Source organism: Arachis hypogaea, chromosome 1 (genome assembly GCF_003086295.3).
Source record: "Arachis hypogaea cultivar Tifrunner chromosome 1, arahy.Tifrunner.gnm2.J5K5, whole genome shotgun sequence".
NCBI lineage: Eukaryota > Viridiplantae > Streptophyta > Magnoliopsida > Fabales > Fabaceae > Arachis > Arachis hypogaea.
The window spans coordinates 14079867-14096597 of NC_092036.1; the positions used below are offsets into that span (position 1 = coordinate 14079867).

General features: G+C 29.5%; 1 protein-coding gene and 1 non-coding gene across 6 annotated transcripts; one reads left to right on the forward strand and one right to left on the reverse strand.

Moving 5' to 3' along the window:
- Nucleotides 1-3703: 3703 nt before the first annotated feature.
- Nucleotides 3704-8433, reverse strand: LOC112798379 (putative glucose-6-phosphate 1-epimerase). Of its 5 annotated transcripts, none has more exons than XM_025841614.3 (11): nucleotides 8137-8433; nucleotides 7825-7977; nucleotides 7289-7332; nucleotides 6983-7217; nucleotides 6759-6833; nucleotides 6516-6572; nucleotides 6264-6427; nucleotides 6001-6135; nucleotides 5374-5476; nucleotides 5049-5148; nucleotides 3704-4731 (listed from the first exon to the last, which is right to left on the reverse strand). In XM_025841614.3, the coding sequence occupies exons 4-11, from the start codon at nucleotides 7091-7093 to the stop codon at nucleotides 4523-4525; spliced, it is 954 nt and encodes a 317-aa protein (XP_025697399.1). In that variant the 5' UTR covers nucleotides 7094-7217; nucleotides 7289-7332; nucleotides 7825-7977; nucleotides 8137-8433; the 3' UTR covers nucleotides 3704-4522. The 5 variants fall into 5 exon arrangements, with proteins under 5 accessions (XP_025697399.1, XP_025697395.1, XP_072094136.1 ...); XM_025841610.3 differs by having other exon boundaries at nucleotides 7294-7332; nucleotides 8137-8383; XM_072238035.1 differs by having other exon boundaries at nucleotides 6983-7222; nucleotides 7294-7332; nucleotides 8137-8383.
- Nucleotides 3988-4059, forward strand: TRNAM-CAU (transfer RNA methionine (anticodon CAU)). Its single transcript has one exon. It is a non-coding gene; the product is annotated as a tRNA-Met (tRNA).
- Nucleotides 8434-16731: the final 8298 nt, after the last annotated feature.

The following is a 16731-nucleotide window of genomic DNA, read 5'->3' on the forward strand; positions in this document are numbered from 1 at the left end:
AAAATTGGGAATATATGTTGGATATGATTCTCCCTCTATAGTAAGGTATCTTGAGATACAAACTAGGGAGGTATTTAAAGCCCGATTTGTGGATTGTCATTTTGATGAATCAAAATTTTCAACATTAGGGAGAGAGAATAAGCTTCCTGAAAAGAAACTTAATTGGAATGCATCAAGGCATTATCCTTGATGCATTTGGATCCTCGATCAGGGCAATGTGAACTAGAAGTTCAAAATATTATACATTTACAAAGAATAGCAAATGAATTGCCTGATGCATTTTTCGATACAAAGAGGATAACCAAATCTTATGTACCAGCAGAAAATGCCCCAATTCGAATTAATGTCCCAGTTGGACAAATTGCTACCAAAGTAAATACACGCCAGAAGCGTGGTAGGCCTGTCAGTTCCAAAGACAAAAATCATCGAAAAAGAAAAGAGGTAAATACTATTCTTGTTGAAAAAGATATAGTAAAGACACCTGCATTTGTCCAAAATTCTGATATAGTTTTAATGCCAGAAGACGTTCAGGTACCTGAAAATTGTGAAAATGACGAGATTTTGATAAATTATGTCTTTACAGGAAAAAAATAGGACCGAAATAAGACTATTGTTGATGAAATATTTGCATATAATGTGGCATTAAATATCATACATGAATGTAAGGATCTTGAGCCAAAATCAATTGAAGAATGCCGACAAAGAAATGATTGGCAAAAATAGGAAGAAGCCATGAAGGATGAATTAGACTCACTTGCAAAATGTGATGTCTTTGGACCTGTAGTCCGTACACCAGAAGATGTAAAACCTGTTGGATACCAGTGGGTATTTGTGAGAAAAAGAAATGAGAAAAATGAAGTTGTACGCTACAAAGCTCGATTTGTGGCACGAGGGTTTTCACAAAGGTCCATTATAGATTATGAAGAAACATATTCCCCTGTAATGGTTGCAATAACATTGCGTTATTTGGTTAGTTTATTCGCATACCATAAACTACATATGCATTTAATGGATGTGGTAACATCCTATTTATACGGATCATTAGATCGTGATATCTATATGAAAGTCCCTGAAGGACTAAAGATTTCTAAACCATCTAATGAATATTCGCAAGGGTTATACTCAGTCAAATTACAAAGATCTTTATATGGTCTAAAGCAATCTGAACGAATGTGGTATAATCGTCTTATTGAGTATCTGGCAAAAAACGGATTTAAGAATGATGATATCTGTCCATGTGTCTTCATAAAGAAATCTGCATCTGAATTCATTATAATTGCTGTGTACATTGATGATTTAACTATCATTGGAACTCCTGAAAAGATTCCAACAATTATAAAAACTCTAAAAGAAGAGTTTGAGATGAAAGATCTTGGAAAGGCTAAATTTTGTCTCGGCATGTAGAACGAGCATACAAAAAATGGGATCTTTATTCATCAAACAACATACACAAAAAAGATATTGAAGAGATTTTATATGGATAAGTCACATCCATTAAGTACTCCAATGATTGTAAGGTCTTTGGATGTGAAAAAAGATCAATTCCGTCCTAAAGAAGAAAATGAAGATATCCTTGGTCCTGAAGTACCATATCTTAGTGCCATTGAAACACTAATGTATCTTGCTAATAATACACGACCCGATATATCATTTGCTGTGAATTTATTAGCAAGATATAGTTCATCTTCAACCAGAAGACATTGGAATGGAATCAAGCAAATCTTTCGATATGTTCATGAAACAATTGATATGGGATTGTTCTATCCATATTGATCCAAGTCACAACTAGTTGGCTATGCAGATGCAAGATACTTGTCTGATCCACACAAAAGGAGATCTCAAACCAGGATACCTGTTCACATATGGTGGTACAGCTATATCATGGAGGTCCACGAAACAGACGATAGCAGCAACCTCCTCTAATCATGTTGAAATACTAGCGATACATGAAGTAAGTCACGAGTGTTTTTTGCTCAGGAGTTTGATTCAATATATTCTGTAATCATGTAGACTGATTGACCATAAGATAGCTCCAACTGTCCTGTTTAAAGATAATACAACATGCATTGCTCAACTTAAGGGTGGATACATCAAAAGTGATAGAACAAAACATATTTCACCTAAATTCGTCTTCACTCATGATCTTCAAAATCAAGGGACAATTGATGTCTAACAGATCCGCTCAAGTGATAATCTGGCAGATTTATTTACAAAGTCACTCCCAAAATCCTCCTTTAAAAAATTGGTACATCAGATTGGGATGCGCCGATTTTGAGACATTAAATGATATCGACAAGAGGGGGAGATTGTACTCTTTTTTTCTTGGTAAGGTTTTTTTCATTGGATTTTTTTGACAAGGTTTTTAATGAGACAGTCCCCATCACAAAGGATATTGTACTCTTTTTCCTTCACTAAATTTTTTTTCTATTGGGTTTTTCTTTAGTAAAGTTTTAATGAGACGTAATCCTAAATGGTCATCCAAGGGGAGTGTTGTAATAAGAACAACTGATATGAATGCCCATTTTTCATGATACTTAATTTGCCAAGGTAATTGTATTTAATTATGCTTGAAAGTAAAACTTCTGTGTACTTATAAATAGCAGCTAATATGAAACATACGCTACACTACAATCAACAATAAAATCATTCTCTTTTTTCATTATTGTTTTTTTCTCTTTTTTACTAATAAGTTACTGCATATATTAATAAATAAATATATATAAACTATCTCTATTATATTAAGATAATTATATTAGTAAATATTAAAGTTATTTATTTATATCTCTTTATTTTATATCTATTATATATTTCTTATTTATTTATTTTACAACATACCCGACTGAATTATGCATGACAAAGAGATACATAGACCCCAACTAAATTTTGTATGAGTCAAGTTTAAATTTTGAAAATAGATTTAATTATTAATGAGTTGAGTATTTAGCCAAGTTCAATTTTCATAAATTAAGTTTTAGTTTGATTTAATTCGACTCAACTCAATTTGTTTTTAACTCAAAAAATAAAATATTAATTTGTTATATTTTAACATTTAGATAGGTTTAGATTACTATAATAAAATTGAAATACTAAAAATATTAAAGGTAAAATTAATATAAATTAAATATTAAAAATAAAAAACGCTACTTTTATTTTAAGAATCTAAAATCCATCTTCACCGTAAGAGTATAAAACTGATCCAACACGTGAAATGTTATCTTTTTTCTTTTTCTTTATTTCCTTAATTTAGTGCTAAAGTGATTTACATTTTACAATCATACTTGTGTAGGATTTAGGGGTGTGCATGTACAAGATCGGACTGAATTTTGTTAAACTCGAATTCAGTTTTAGTATTCTATCAGGTTTATTTTAAAAATTTAAATTTAATTCTAAACTAACTTAAAATAAATTGGGTTAAATCAGGTTAATCTATGTATAATTAGAATTTATAATTTTATAAATTTTATATAATAAATTAATAAAATATAATTTTTAAAAGTTAAATTTAATAAATATTATACACATTTAATCATTTATACAACAAAATAAATCATTTTAAAGATAATATTATATAATATAAAAATATTAGCTGAAATATAAACACAACATTTTTTATTAATTTTATTATAAAATATGTATTTTAGTTATATAATATGGTTTTGGATCGGATTAGATCAATCCAAAGCATACCACAAACCTAATTCAAATACAACAAATAAAAATAGGAAATTTAAACTTGATAAAATATAGCAGTTGATATCTAGCTCAATTGGTAAAACTATATGCCTCTTAATACGCTGCATTCGTCAAACATTGGCAAATGTGCCAAGTGTTGAATATGAGTCATTTAGTGTTGTGTAGGTGAGTGTATAGTGCCAGTGTATTGTGGTACTAAGATTGTGGGTTGCCCAATCTATTGATAAAATATTACTCGAGTCTGGAAAACAATACATGAAATAATTAATATACTACTGGTAATTTTATTAAGCAATCAGAGTGGCGCAGCGGAAGCGTGGTGGGCCCATAACCCACAGGTCCCAGGATCGAAACCTGGCTCTGATAATAAGAGTAGCTTCCAAACTAGCCATAATTTTTGTTCATTTGTCTTCAACTTCCCGATATTTTAAATGTTTTGTAATCATGTCTTCTAACCAAAGCTTTTAGTCGTGTTCTCCGATTGCAGGGCCATTTTTGCTCATGTTTCTAGCCCTCCCGGTAAAGTCTAGTATTTCATTGTTAAAGACAAAATTAGCCTTCGCGGAACAGTGACATTATTATAAAATCGAAATTTTGAACCACTTTTTTCTGGAAAATTCATGGATTTAACATATAGTTGTCACCACCAAAGTATTCAAAGTAAATAGAAATTTGATAGCCATTCTCACAAAAACATAGGCCTTCATAAAAAAGCAGCATCACCCAAAACCTGACTCTGCCTTTAAAAAGAAACACTATCTCTACAACTTAATGTTAATGTAACATCATCAAAAGACACCAACTACTGATAAAGACTTTGTACACTTCTTCAGAGACCATCTCTGTCGAGACCAAGGCGCTCACTACAAAAACTTGATGCCACAACTGAGAGCTGCAGCCGCCCTGTCCATTCCTCTCCGGGCTTCAAGATCACCGGTTTCTCAAATACTGCCCCATCAACACAAAGCATCTGTTTATACTCCTCGTCGCCCATGTCCACCATCGATTTTGCCTTCTTATCCCATGGATTCCACACAGCTGCACATTGAGGCATACAGAAAGGTGTTGTTAATAATTCGAGAAATCAACATTAAACTACAGAGGAAAATAGTTCAGAAAGTGTTGATCTAATAGTTATTTTCCATCACTAAATCACCTTACAAGTTTTCTTACTTTAGAGGATTCAAATTCAAAAGAAAGGGACTGCTTAATTCTTGCAATACCAATTTAAATCGATAGCGTAACTGAAATCATATTGACAAATTAGCATTGTTGGCATGATTGTAAGAAGTAGCTCTCATTATAAGGAAGAAATGATAGTCTTTTTGAATGATAATATGAGCAGAGTAGCATACCAACATCAGGGAGACCTTCCTTTCGCATAACAAATGTCCTTTTCCTCTCGTGATCTAGAACTGCAATTATGTTCGGAGAGCTAAGATAAACTCGATCAACCTGCCAAGGAAAAATCAATGACGTTGAAAACTTCTGCCTAATACAACATGTCCAAGAGTAAAGACATCATGAACTGAATGAATATCTGATTGATCAAACGCATAGATGAAAATTGCAGATGCATTGTTGTAGTTTGCGTGATAGGAAAAAAAAGAGATTAATTTGCACAATGGAAGCATAAATATGCATAAACCTGTTAACATGCAGAGATTCCAGAGGATTTACCTCAGATTCAAATGTTATTGCATCTCCTTGTTCTGTGAATCGTTCCTTCTGCAAAAGGTTGTCCAGATAGTCGAGTGTCTCCAAACCTTCAATCCTTATCTCGCTACAAAAAGTAGTTAATGTCAATTTGAATCATCAAGCTAAAAAGATTTCCTTATTTTATGATGTCAAATACATATAATATCAGTACTATGTATGCAGCGTCGATTTGCTAAATATTCAAATATATCATCACATAGACAACAACCAGTAACAATTACAAACAAAATTTATGTTTTCTCTAGTGAACAACTCATCTCAAGTTCAAATATCCATGCTAGTTTCACATCAATAGACATTGTTTAGTCTTTAGTATCTTCAACCAAAAAAGTACATTCCTCTCTTATTAAATTTAATGTTGAACTAATACAATTCATTCAAGATATACATCTAGAATTTTTTCTTTCAGATGAATAGACCAAGTATCTATCACTAATGAACCCTGAAGAAGGAACAACCGGAGATGCTAAACAAAATTCTACGTGTTCTAGAAGCTAATATTCCATACATGAGAGAAAAGAGGGTTGATGATAACATCCTGCATCCTCAACAAAGAAAATAAAGACCAAGTATAAGGAACTATCCTACCTGATGTCGGAAACCAGTAAGTACGTGTGATATGCAAATGAGAAACTAAATGGCTTGCCATTGATATTCCTCACTCGTGATATCAAATTCAGATCTCCGTCTGTTGTAAGAGACACCCGAAGACGAAACTCAAAACTGGTACAGTTAGGCATTTGTTAGCTCATTAGTGCTTGTAATTTACTTCAAACACAAAAGAAAGTGTACTATATAAAATGTATACATCAGGTTCAAACTACAAACACATATGACGTTCAAGTTCATACCTATGTGGCCAGCACTTCATATCTTCCTCGGATGATTTCAGCAGAAGGTCAACAAATGATTTCCCAATGGAATCATTAGCCGGCAGAGGAGGAGGATTATCATCAATGAACCACATTCTATTCCTTGCAAATCCATGCAGCTCCAGAGATCCACAGGTTCCAAACTATTAAACAAATTAAGCTTATGATAGGTGAGTTATAAATGTTTGAATTTATTGAGAATGAATAAACGAAAACAGTGATTAAATTTACCTGAGGGAAACATATAGGAATTCCTCCTCGAATTGCTTTTGGAGCCTTGAAAATCGCCTACAATCAATCGCCAATAAGAGCAAGGTATAAGAGATGACTACTTGCCTCTTTATTTAGTGAAATTGGTGAAAATTTCTTATTTCTACAAAATCAACATCAATTAAACATTTAAAACAACTTAACATATTCGTATCAATTTAAGAAAAACATAGAAGTCATTTTAACAAGTAATAGAACACACACCTTACTGCTTGTGAATAGAAGTTCTTCCCCGTGCTCATTCCTCCATGAAGTGACCTGTGCTCCATGTAAGCTTACCTGATTTCAAAAAGAAGATACACTCGAGTTTAACCAGATATGTCATTGTGATACAAGTTTTCCTTATCACCGATTGGCTTCAAAAGTCATAAATGCTAAAACCATGACTGAAGCAAATGTTAAACTCGAGGCAATCGACAAGTTCTCACCCGTGCCAAAGCACCTCGGGGGTTCCGAAGCACAATTTGATCAATTCCGTTCCAGTCTTTTGTAATTTCAGTTGCTGCTCTACAGTCCCACACAGCTGCAGAATGCCCCATCCAAAATAGTTGCTGAAAATAGTGTAGGTCCTTTACGTCTCTGCTACCGCAAACCCTAATAAGATTCTCGAATTCGGTACGCCGCAATGCGAAAGGATTGATTGAAGGAGAATTCAGACCACATCTACACTATGAAAAACAAGTGAGTTACCATTATCAATCAAATGCTCAATCCAGAATGTCAATTTTGCTTACCTAACCTCATCAATGGTAACTTTCAGATCTAGGAAACTCTGATCCTATTTAAAAGGGAAAAAAAATAAATTAAAAAATAGCACAGCATATAAGAATTCCACTGTAGCCCTGAACACCAAAAACATGAAACACTGCATTTTGAACATTTGGCAAATGCATATCAACCTACCTGACACATACATAACCCCTTGAAACTTTCAGATTTACAGCAGAAAAAGACAATTAAATATTGAATGAACCAGAAAAGATTAAAATAATAATAATCAATAAAAAAATAAATTAGAAAACCAAGATACATAATAAATAAACATTACGTCATAAAAATTATTCAGGAAAAATGTAAGTTTTATGGAATGCAGCCCAGTTATTTAAAATGAAACGCTTTTATTCACACACCAAAAATGGAAAATAAAGATTGAACCCCCTTCAAAGTCAAGATACCATTTATGGAATATAATCACCAATTACAAAAATGAAATCCCATCAAACTATAGAGGTTACTAAATAGTAAATATATCATGTGTTATTGCACTTACTTTAACAATCCAGAGCTAGGAATCTTAGAAGAACCCTCAAAGCGATACCATGACCAGGATGTAAAAGAAGGAGAAGGAACCACAACAATGCATGACCTCTTTCAATTGGGTTCAGAGATTCACACCACATCCAGTGAAAGAGAGAATCAACACCTGATCAAAACAGCATCAAACAAAAAACAGAGGTGAAAATAAGAGCAATGCATAAAGAGGGAAAGAAATGAACCCTTTTCTTGCATAGAGGCATTTACTCAAACAGAAAACGTGCAGTGAAATGAAAGATGAAGAAAAAGTTGAAAGCTTTGAACAAACCCAAGATTTGAAGAGACCAGAGGAAGTGGTAGGTGGCAAAATTGTGGGAAGATGGGAACAAAGCTAAAGATAAGGAGGAAAAACCGGTTTTTGTAAAATTATGTGTGTGTCTGGCGATTGCTGAAGAGATCTAGTACGTGGAGATACGAGAAGTACTTGTACACATGTACAAACCGTCAAGCTTTTTGAATCGTTTTCTTTATGTCACCCTTCATATGTTGATGTCTTTCTTTCAAATTTTTTATTTGCTGAAGAAAAATAATTAACAAAGAATTAAGTAACAGATGCACTGTTTCTGCGTTGAGGTGGTTGAAAGTTACCTTTATTATTATTGTTGTTATTATTATTATTATTAGAATCTAATTCTCACTTAAAAACTATGATGCACAACACTGGACAAGATATACGAAATATGCGGATACACAAATTTTAAACTTTTATAAAATATAAGAGTACAATATATAAAAAATATAAAATATTTTTTAAATAAATTATAATAAATTTTAATATTTTATTAATATTAAAATATAAAATAATTTTTTAACTATTTTTAGTGTTTTTTTAATTATATAAAAATATTTAAAATATTTTTTGTTTTAATAAATAATAATATATATTATTTTTAAACTCATTTCAAAAATATATGTTAAGAATAAGATTGAACACGCTGATACGTGATGGTATTTAGGTGTGTCCAAGTGTGTTCAAAGAAGAATTTTTTACTTTTTATTAGAAAACGATTGGACACATCAGACACGCAGACGAATGTCGATGAATGTCGTGTCCAAAATGTGTTCGACACAGGAACACAGCAACTCAACAAATTGTCCGTGTTTTATAGCTTAAAAATAATTTTTTACATATATTCAATTCGACTATGTTACATGAATACTAAAATTAATCACCAAAATCAGTCACCAATATAAAATATATATTGGAATATAAATACACTTGAAAATAAATTAAATCATACATATATTATACACAAATACGTTAATGACTGATTTTATTGTCTGATTTTAATATACAAATAGCATTTTTGTATTCAATTACATCAAACTATATTAATAAAAAATAATTATTTTTTATATTGATTGTATAAATTATTATAAAAAAATAAATATAATTAAATAATTATGAAAAATATTAAAGACTATATCATTCTATCAAAATAAAACTCTTAATCTTAGATCTCTTCTTTTCCTCGTTTCTTTTCAGCTAAATAGTTTTGCACTTTTGCAAAACATGATGGTCTGTAAAATTATACAGTGACTCAAACGGATCTCTAAAATATACTAATACATTAGCATTGTTTTTAATGAAATTCTTTGAACTTCACAAAAAAGATTTCGAATACTAATTTGATAAAGAAAAAAAAGACGTATCTAAAAATTAGCTAGGACTTATAATACTAATCCTATTTACAGATTTTCAATTCGATCCAAAATATTTTAAGTAAGTTGGCAATCTAATCCGAGTCGAAATGGAATGGATTGAGCTGCGAATATAATCGGGTATGAATTTAAATTTAATCTAACACAATTAACTTGCATCTCTAATATATTATAGTATATAATTAAAAATTATTATACATATATAATGAAGTTGATGGAAATTGAATTCACATCTTCTCATTTTTTAATTTTAACATGATTTTTATTATAATTTTGTTATTTTTTATTTTAATATTAGCTTAAATTTTTTATTTTCTATTTTATTAATATATTTATGAACTATAATATGATTAAATATTATGTTTGATTGAAAAAATTAATTGTTGTAGGTTAAGTCAGGTAAGGTCGGATGTGAAATATTAGAGTACGAGTATGATAGGATTGAGTTTTAGAAAGAAATTAATTTCGCGGATAAAATTAGAATAGAGTTTAAATTCTACGCTACCTGTTAGAGTTAAGCTTTTATTCAAGATGAAAATCTTGCGCTATAAGGTACGGATATTTTTTGAATTATCATGTCTGTGTATAAGACACATTTTAGATACGATATTCATCAACACTCATTTAACACACGTATTTTTTATGTCTAACCGTATCTTAATAAAATATAAAACAAAAATCAAGCATGTTTAGACACACCTAAATATTATTACGTATCTAATCTTATTTTTAACATGTATTCTTACAATAAATTTAAAAATAGTATATATTGTTATTTATTAAAATAAAAAATATTTTAAATATTTTATATAATAAAAAATATACTAAAAATAATTTAAAAAATTAATTTATATTTTAATATTAATAAAAATATCAAATATTATCGTAACGTATCTAATAAAAATATCAAAATATTATCGTAACGTATCTAAAAAATACTATATATATATATATAGTTTTTTCGTGTCTTATAAAAATTTAAAATTCATGTACCTATATGTCTTGTGTTGTGTTATATCTCGTATCTGTTGATGCCTTGCATGAATCATGATAGGTAATGTAAAGTTGTGAACAGAGTTTAATTCACATTAATTAATTTAAAAAGTTAAGTTGATTCAATTTTAATTTAAAAAGTTAAATTGATTCAATTTAAAGTTGATGATTTACCTTTTTTTCATGCCAAATTTGAACATCAATTGAATATGAGTAATTAAATTGAAAAATATCTTTAAAGTTTTATTCCGATAAATAAATTAGTTTTTAGACTATTTTTTGATAGAGTATTTGTTCAAATCGGTTCTCAAAAATTTTAAAAATAAACATTTTAGTTTTGAAAAAAAATTAATACATGGATTAATTCTAATATTTTTTTCATCATACATAATAGTTTTTCGTCTATTTTTCGACGTAACTCACTGACAAAAAATATAATTTTGACACACTTTTTTGTTATTATTATTATTAATTGCATAATAATATTGTACCAAAACCTTTTGTCTATTTTTAAACAAAAATAATGATAAATTTATTTATTAAATATTTATGCATGTATTTAAATATAAAAAGAGTATTTACATAAAAAATTATATATATATATATATATATATATATATTGTCACTCAATAATAAATAATAATAATAATAATAATAATAATAATAATAATAATAATAATAATAATATTATTATTATTATTATTAATATTGTTCCATAAAGTTACGTTATTGGAGATTATTCTATAAAAATTCAAGGTTAAAACCATTTGTTATTTTGTATTTAATATAATTTAGTTTGGTATGATAGTTAGAAATTAAGTATAATTAAATTTATTCTTTTATTTTTATTTGAATCTCAACTTAATCATTAAATTATCAATTAACTCAAAAAACTAATTGAATTTCTACTTTATAATTATACTAACTTAACATGTACATCCATGTAGCACATATATATTATTTTTCTTTTATTTATAATGTGTGCAAAAATCATATTAACAAAAAAAAGTGTGTCAAATTTTGTATTTTTCCTTAGTGAGTTACATCAAAAAATGGACAAGAGACTGTTATATCTGACAAAAAAAAGTGTCGAAATTTGATCTGTGTATTAATTTTTTTAGAGACTAAAATATTCGTTTTTAAAATTTTTGGAGACTAATTTGAATAATTATTCTGCTAAAAAATAAATTGGGAATTGATTTGTTTGCGAAATAAAATTTTAGAAATATTTTTGTGTATTTATTTTTCTTATAAACTAAAAATATTCGTTTTTAAAATTTTTAAAGACTGATTTAGATAATTACTCAATTTTTTTCTGTGAACTGTGGTGGAAAAAAAACGACGGTCACAAACCGTGGGGAGAAGGAATCTCAATTCCCATTCTCAATGATGAAATTTCTTTGGATTGAATATGACTGAAAATGAAACTCCATCAGTGTCACTTACTTCAAAACATTATTTCTTCTTTTTCGCATATTCTTCTGTTTTCTTCAATGAGTTGTTCAAAATGGATTGCCCATGGAATCTCAAGCTTATCTTATTATTAGTACAGTGTTTTCCTTTTCTTTCAACTTTGTTTTCTGTTATATACTATGTATACAAAGATAAATCAAGCTATTATTTTGATATGGAAAGAAAGCTGCATTGTAAAATTTGTAATAAAATATTTTTATATTCACTGCTCATAAACAAAATTATTTTTTTTTAAAAGGAGAAATCAATTCAATTTTTCAACCAAAATCCAAATAGTGGATTCATATACACAAATTATTTTTTATTAAATGTATGCAACAGTAACAAAAGCAATATTAATTAAAATTAAAAATAATTAATCTGGTAACTTATAATTTGAGTTCAACTTTTAGAAATTAAAAGGAGCAACCACTAAAAATGTCCTCAACTTGTCAAGTTGTTGATAAAAATAGCCTTAAAATTTGTTTATGATATAAATATCTTTAAAATATTTTAAAATATAATAAAAATAACTAAAAGATATAATTTTAAGAAGTGACAAATGACTTTTATATTTTGTAAATTCTGGTCCAAAATTTTATGAAATATTTGGATAACTATTTAAAAAGTGCATGAAAAAAATGCTAAAAATTGATTTCTAAACATTTTCTTTTTATCTTTTAAAAATACTTTTGGCCATTTAAAAATTTAAAACAAATATACTTAATGCAAAATCACCCACTTTTAATTCCTACATAGATTATTAGTACCTAATTAGTATTTGACTTGATTTTATTTTTTTTTTTCTATTTGATTGTAATGAAAGAAACTTTAGAACTGTGAATTTTGAACGAGAGAGAGCATAACACCAAAGAAAGAAAGAAAATACAGAGAAAAAAATAGAAGGCAGAAGCTAAATTAAAAAGTAATAGAGAAAAAACGAATACATTTATTTCTAAAGTTACAGCAGTAGCTTATATATACACAAGATAAATATTATATATATATATATATATATATATATATATATATATATATATATATATAACTGCTTTACACCAAGACTCACTCAAAACAGAATATACCACTAAATAAAACTAAACTAACTACTTCTCTACTACTTCTCTAATTCTGTTATGAATAACGATTTAGAATCTTTATCTTTTCTCTCCTTTATACCCCCCTCAAACTCGAGTATGGTCAAAGATCAACTCGCAATTTGATCCTCAATCTCTCAAAATTAAAAAAGTAGTAGATAAAGGCTTGGTAAAGATATCTGCAATCTGCTCAGCACCTGGAATATGCACAATATATAGAAAGTTGTTCCTCAACTTATCTCTAATGAGCTAAACTTCAAGTTGAAAATGTTTCGTCTTATCTTGGAGGATTGGGTTATGCATACGGAGGACTGTGCTCAGGTTATCACAATGAATTGTAGGAGGAGTCGGCAAAGGGACATCTAGTTCATGAAGAAGATTTTGCAGCCAGACCAATTCAGCTTCACGAGACGCCAAGCTCCTGAATTCTGCCTCTGTAAAACTCCTGCTTATAGTAGATTGCTTCCTACATGACCAAGACACTAAATTAGTCCCAAAATAGACACAAAACTCAAATACTGACCTTCTATCCTCAATGTTAGCAGCCCAGTCTGAGTCAAAAAATGCATAAAGCCTTGTGTCAGAGCATATGTGAAAGGCCAAGTCGAGTTCCTTCGTTCCTTGCAAGTATCTGAGGATCCTCTTTGCAACTTTCCAATGAGGAAGAAGAGGAGCATGCATGAATTGACTAATTTTGTTAACTACAAAGAAGAAATTCGGTCGAGTGATAGTAAGATATTGCAAGGAATCAATCATAGTTCTAAACAATTTTGGATCTTCAAAAGCTTCAACACCTAAAGACAAAAGCTGCAAAGAAGAAACCATTGGAGCTGGCATAGGAGAAGCCTCTCCCATGCCTACTTTGGACAATAAATCTGTTATATATTTTGTTTGAGACAAATATAAGACTCCATCACTTGTATGTTGGACTTTGTAACACCCTACCACACAGAGTCTTATGCTTAAGTCATAAAACTGACGTGGCAAGGTATTACGACTTCTAAAAGTAAAAAAAAAAAAATATATATATATATATATATAATAATAATAATAATAATAATAATAATAATAATAATAATAATAATAATAATAATAATAATAATAATAATAATAATAATAATAATAATAATAATAGTTGAAAGAAATTTTAACTAGAAGCCTGTGAAGAAAAGTTAAGCAACACGTTAAATAGAAAATTGCATCACTCGCGTAAGAAATAAATATGAGAGAGGAATTCCAAAGATACATATAGCAAGGCTTTTGATTTGGCTCGCAAAGCTAGAACCGGCCAAAGCAAATATATATATAACCCAAAAAAATAACCCCAAATATATGACAAAACACCTGTTTCTCCAAGTCCACCTCTAGGAGGGACAAAATACAAAATACAAGGGTGGAGAATCTATATACATATATCAATATAAACAAAATACGTCTCTGAGCTCCAAGAGTTCTTCGATTCATCCGAGTCTCCAGAATACCGAATAGTGCTTTTCAACCTGCATCTGAAAAACAACAATATTGTATGAGATGAGAACCGGGAGTTCTCAGTATGGTTAAGGTGCCCACATATATAATAAATAAGGTCCCGGGAAAGTCAGAGGCAATCTTAGAACTCTGACACTCAAATTATAAATCTTAAGGGACTAAAATAGAAACCATAAGCATGGGTAGATATCTAAGGTTCTTAAGGTTCTAACTCAATCCTAACTTAATCTCTCAAATTACAATCCACTCACTGTCTCATGAAACTCTAACTCTACAATTCACCTTCTACCTCCTCTAACCCTCCAGATTTACCAGTGCATAGACAAACAATACAAGCGAAGACAAACGCATAGAATACAATTACATCAGATAGTAAATATAGCAAGTAAGCATAAATTATCAATTAGGCAATCCCAAGAAATGTAAAATCAAGCAAAACAGATAAACGCATTTAGACTAATTACTCAGGGTTTACAGATTTCAACACCCAAGAAATAACTCAGAGTTCCTAAATCCTTCAATGAGAAAATCTTATCAAGTTGCTTAATCATAGAATTTACATAAATAGAATTATTTTCAGTTATATTTATATTATCAACATAACACAAGATATAAATCAAAGAATCTGCAGTTCTTCGAATAAATAAAGAGGTATCAGAATTAGCACTTTTAAAATCAAACTGATTCAAAGTCTTACTTAACTTCAGAAACCATTCCTTGAGGCTTACTTTAAGCCATAAAGGGACTTGCTCAACCTACAAACATGAGCATTACTCTGTTGTTCAAAACCAATAGGTTGGGACATGTAAATAATATGTTGTAAATTCCCATTTAAAAAAGCATCGTTGAAATCAAATTGTATAATGACCCAATTTCTAGAGAGATCTATACTTAAAACTAGTCTAATGATAGTAGGCTAGATAACTTGGCTAAAAACTTATTCAAAATCAAATATTTCTTGCTAATGAAACCCTTGAGCAACTAACCTAGCTTTATACTTTTGAATAGGCCCATCAGGTAGCCTTTTAATAGTGTAAATCCATCTACAGCCAATAATTTTGTGGCATGGGAACTAAATCCCAGGTTTTTGTTCTCATAAGAGTATTATACTCTTCAATCATATTTCTAGGCTAATATGAAATACTAAGAGCAACCTTGAGAGTTTTCGGTATATAATTTGCATGAGAAGTACTGTTAACAGTAGCAGTATAGGTCTTTAGTTTAGAATGTCCAGTTTTAGACCTGGTATCTATAGAATGAATATTATGAGATTCTTTAATTTGACTTGACTTAGTATGTTAAATTTCACTTCACTCAAGAGATGGAAGTATAGGAGAATCAGTAGCTAAGGGGGAAGAATTAGAATGCTGATTGTTAAGGTTAGTATCAAAAGCATTGGATGATTGGCAGTGACAATGTCATTTTGGAAAGCAGAGCACAATTATCAATAGAAGTAGTAGTATTAGTATTATTTGGTAATAATGAAACAGGAACATTGAAGGACAAATAGTGCTTAATACCTGATCATTACTGTCAGGAACTTATGAAGAATTCTCAGAAAAAGATTTGTGAAATAATTCAAGATATAAAAAGTCAGATTCACTAAACTTCACATGCCTAGAAACATAAATCCTGCCAGTAGAATTAAGACATTTGTAGCCTTTATAATTTGTGGCATAGCCTAAAAATAAATATTTGTGGGATCTAGATTCAAGTTTATTGCTAGAATAAGGTCGTAGCAATGGATAACAAGAACAACAAAAAAATTTTAAAAAATTATAATCTGGTTTCTGATGTAATAAAACTTTATATGGTGTTTTATTTGTCAAAACAGAAATAGGTAATCTATTAATTAAATATGTTGAGATAATAACAGTTTCATCCCAATAGATTAAAGGCATAGATGCAGTGGATAGCATAGACAAACTCATTTCAATGAGATGTTTATACTTCCTCTCTGCACAATCATTTTGCTCAAGAACATAAGGACATGAAAAATGATGTTAAATGCTTTCTTGTACCATGAAATTAGCAAAAGCATGAGGTTTGTATTCACCTCTATTATCATATTAAAGTTCCTTAATTTTACAATTAGTAAGGTTCTCCATGAGATTTTTATATTGTTTAAAAGCATATAACACTTGAAATTTGTTAACAAGCAAAAAAATACA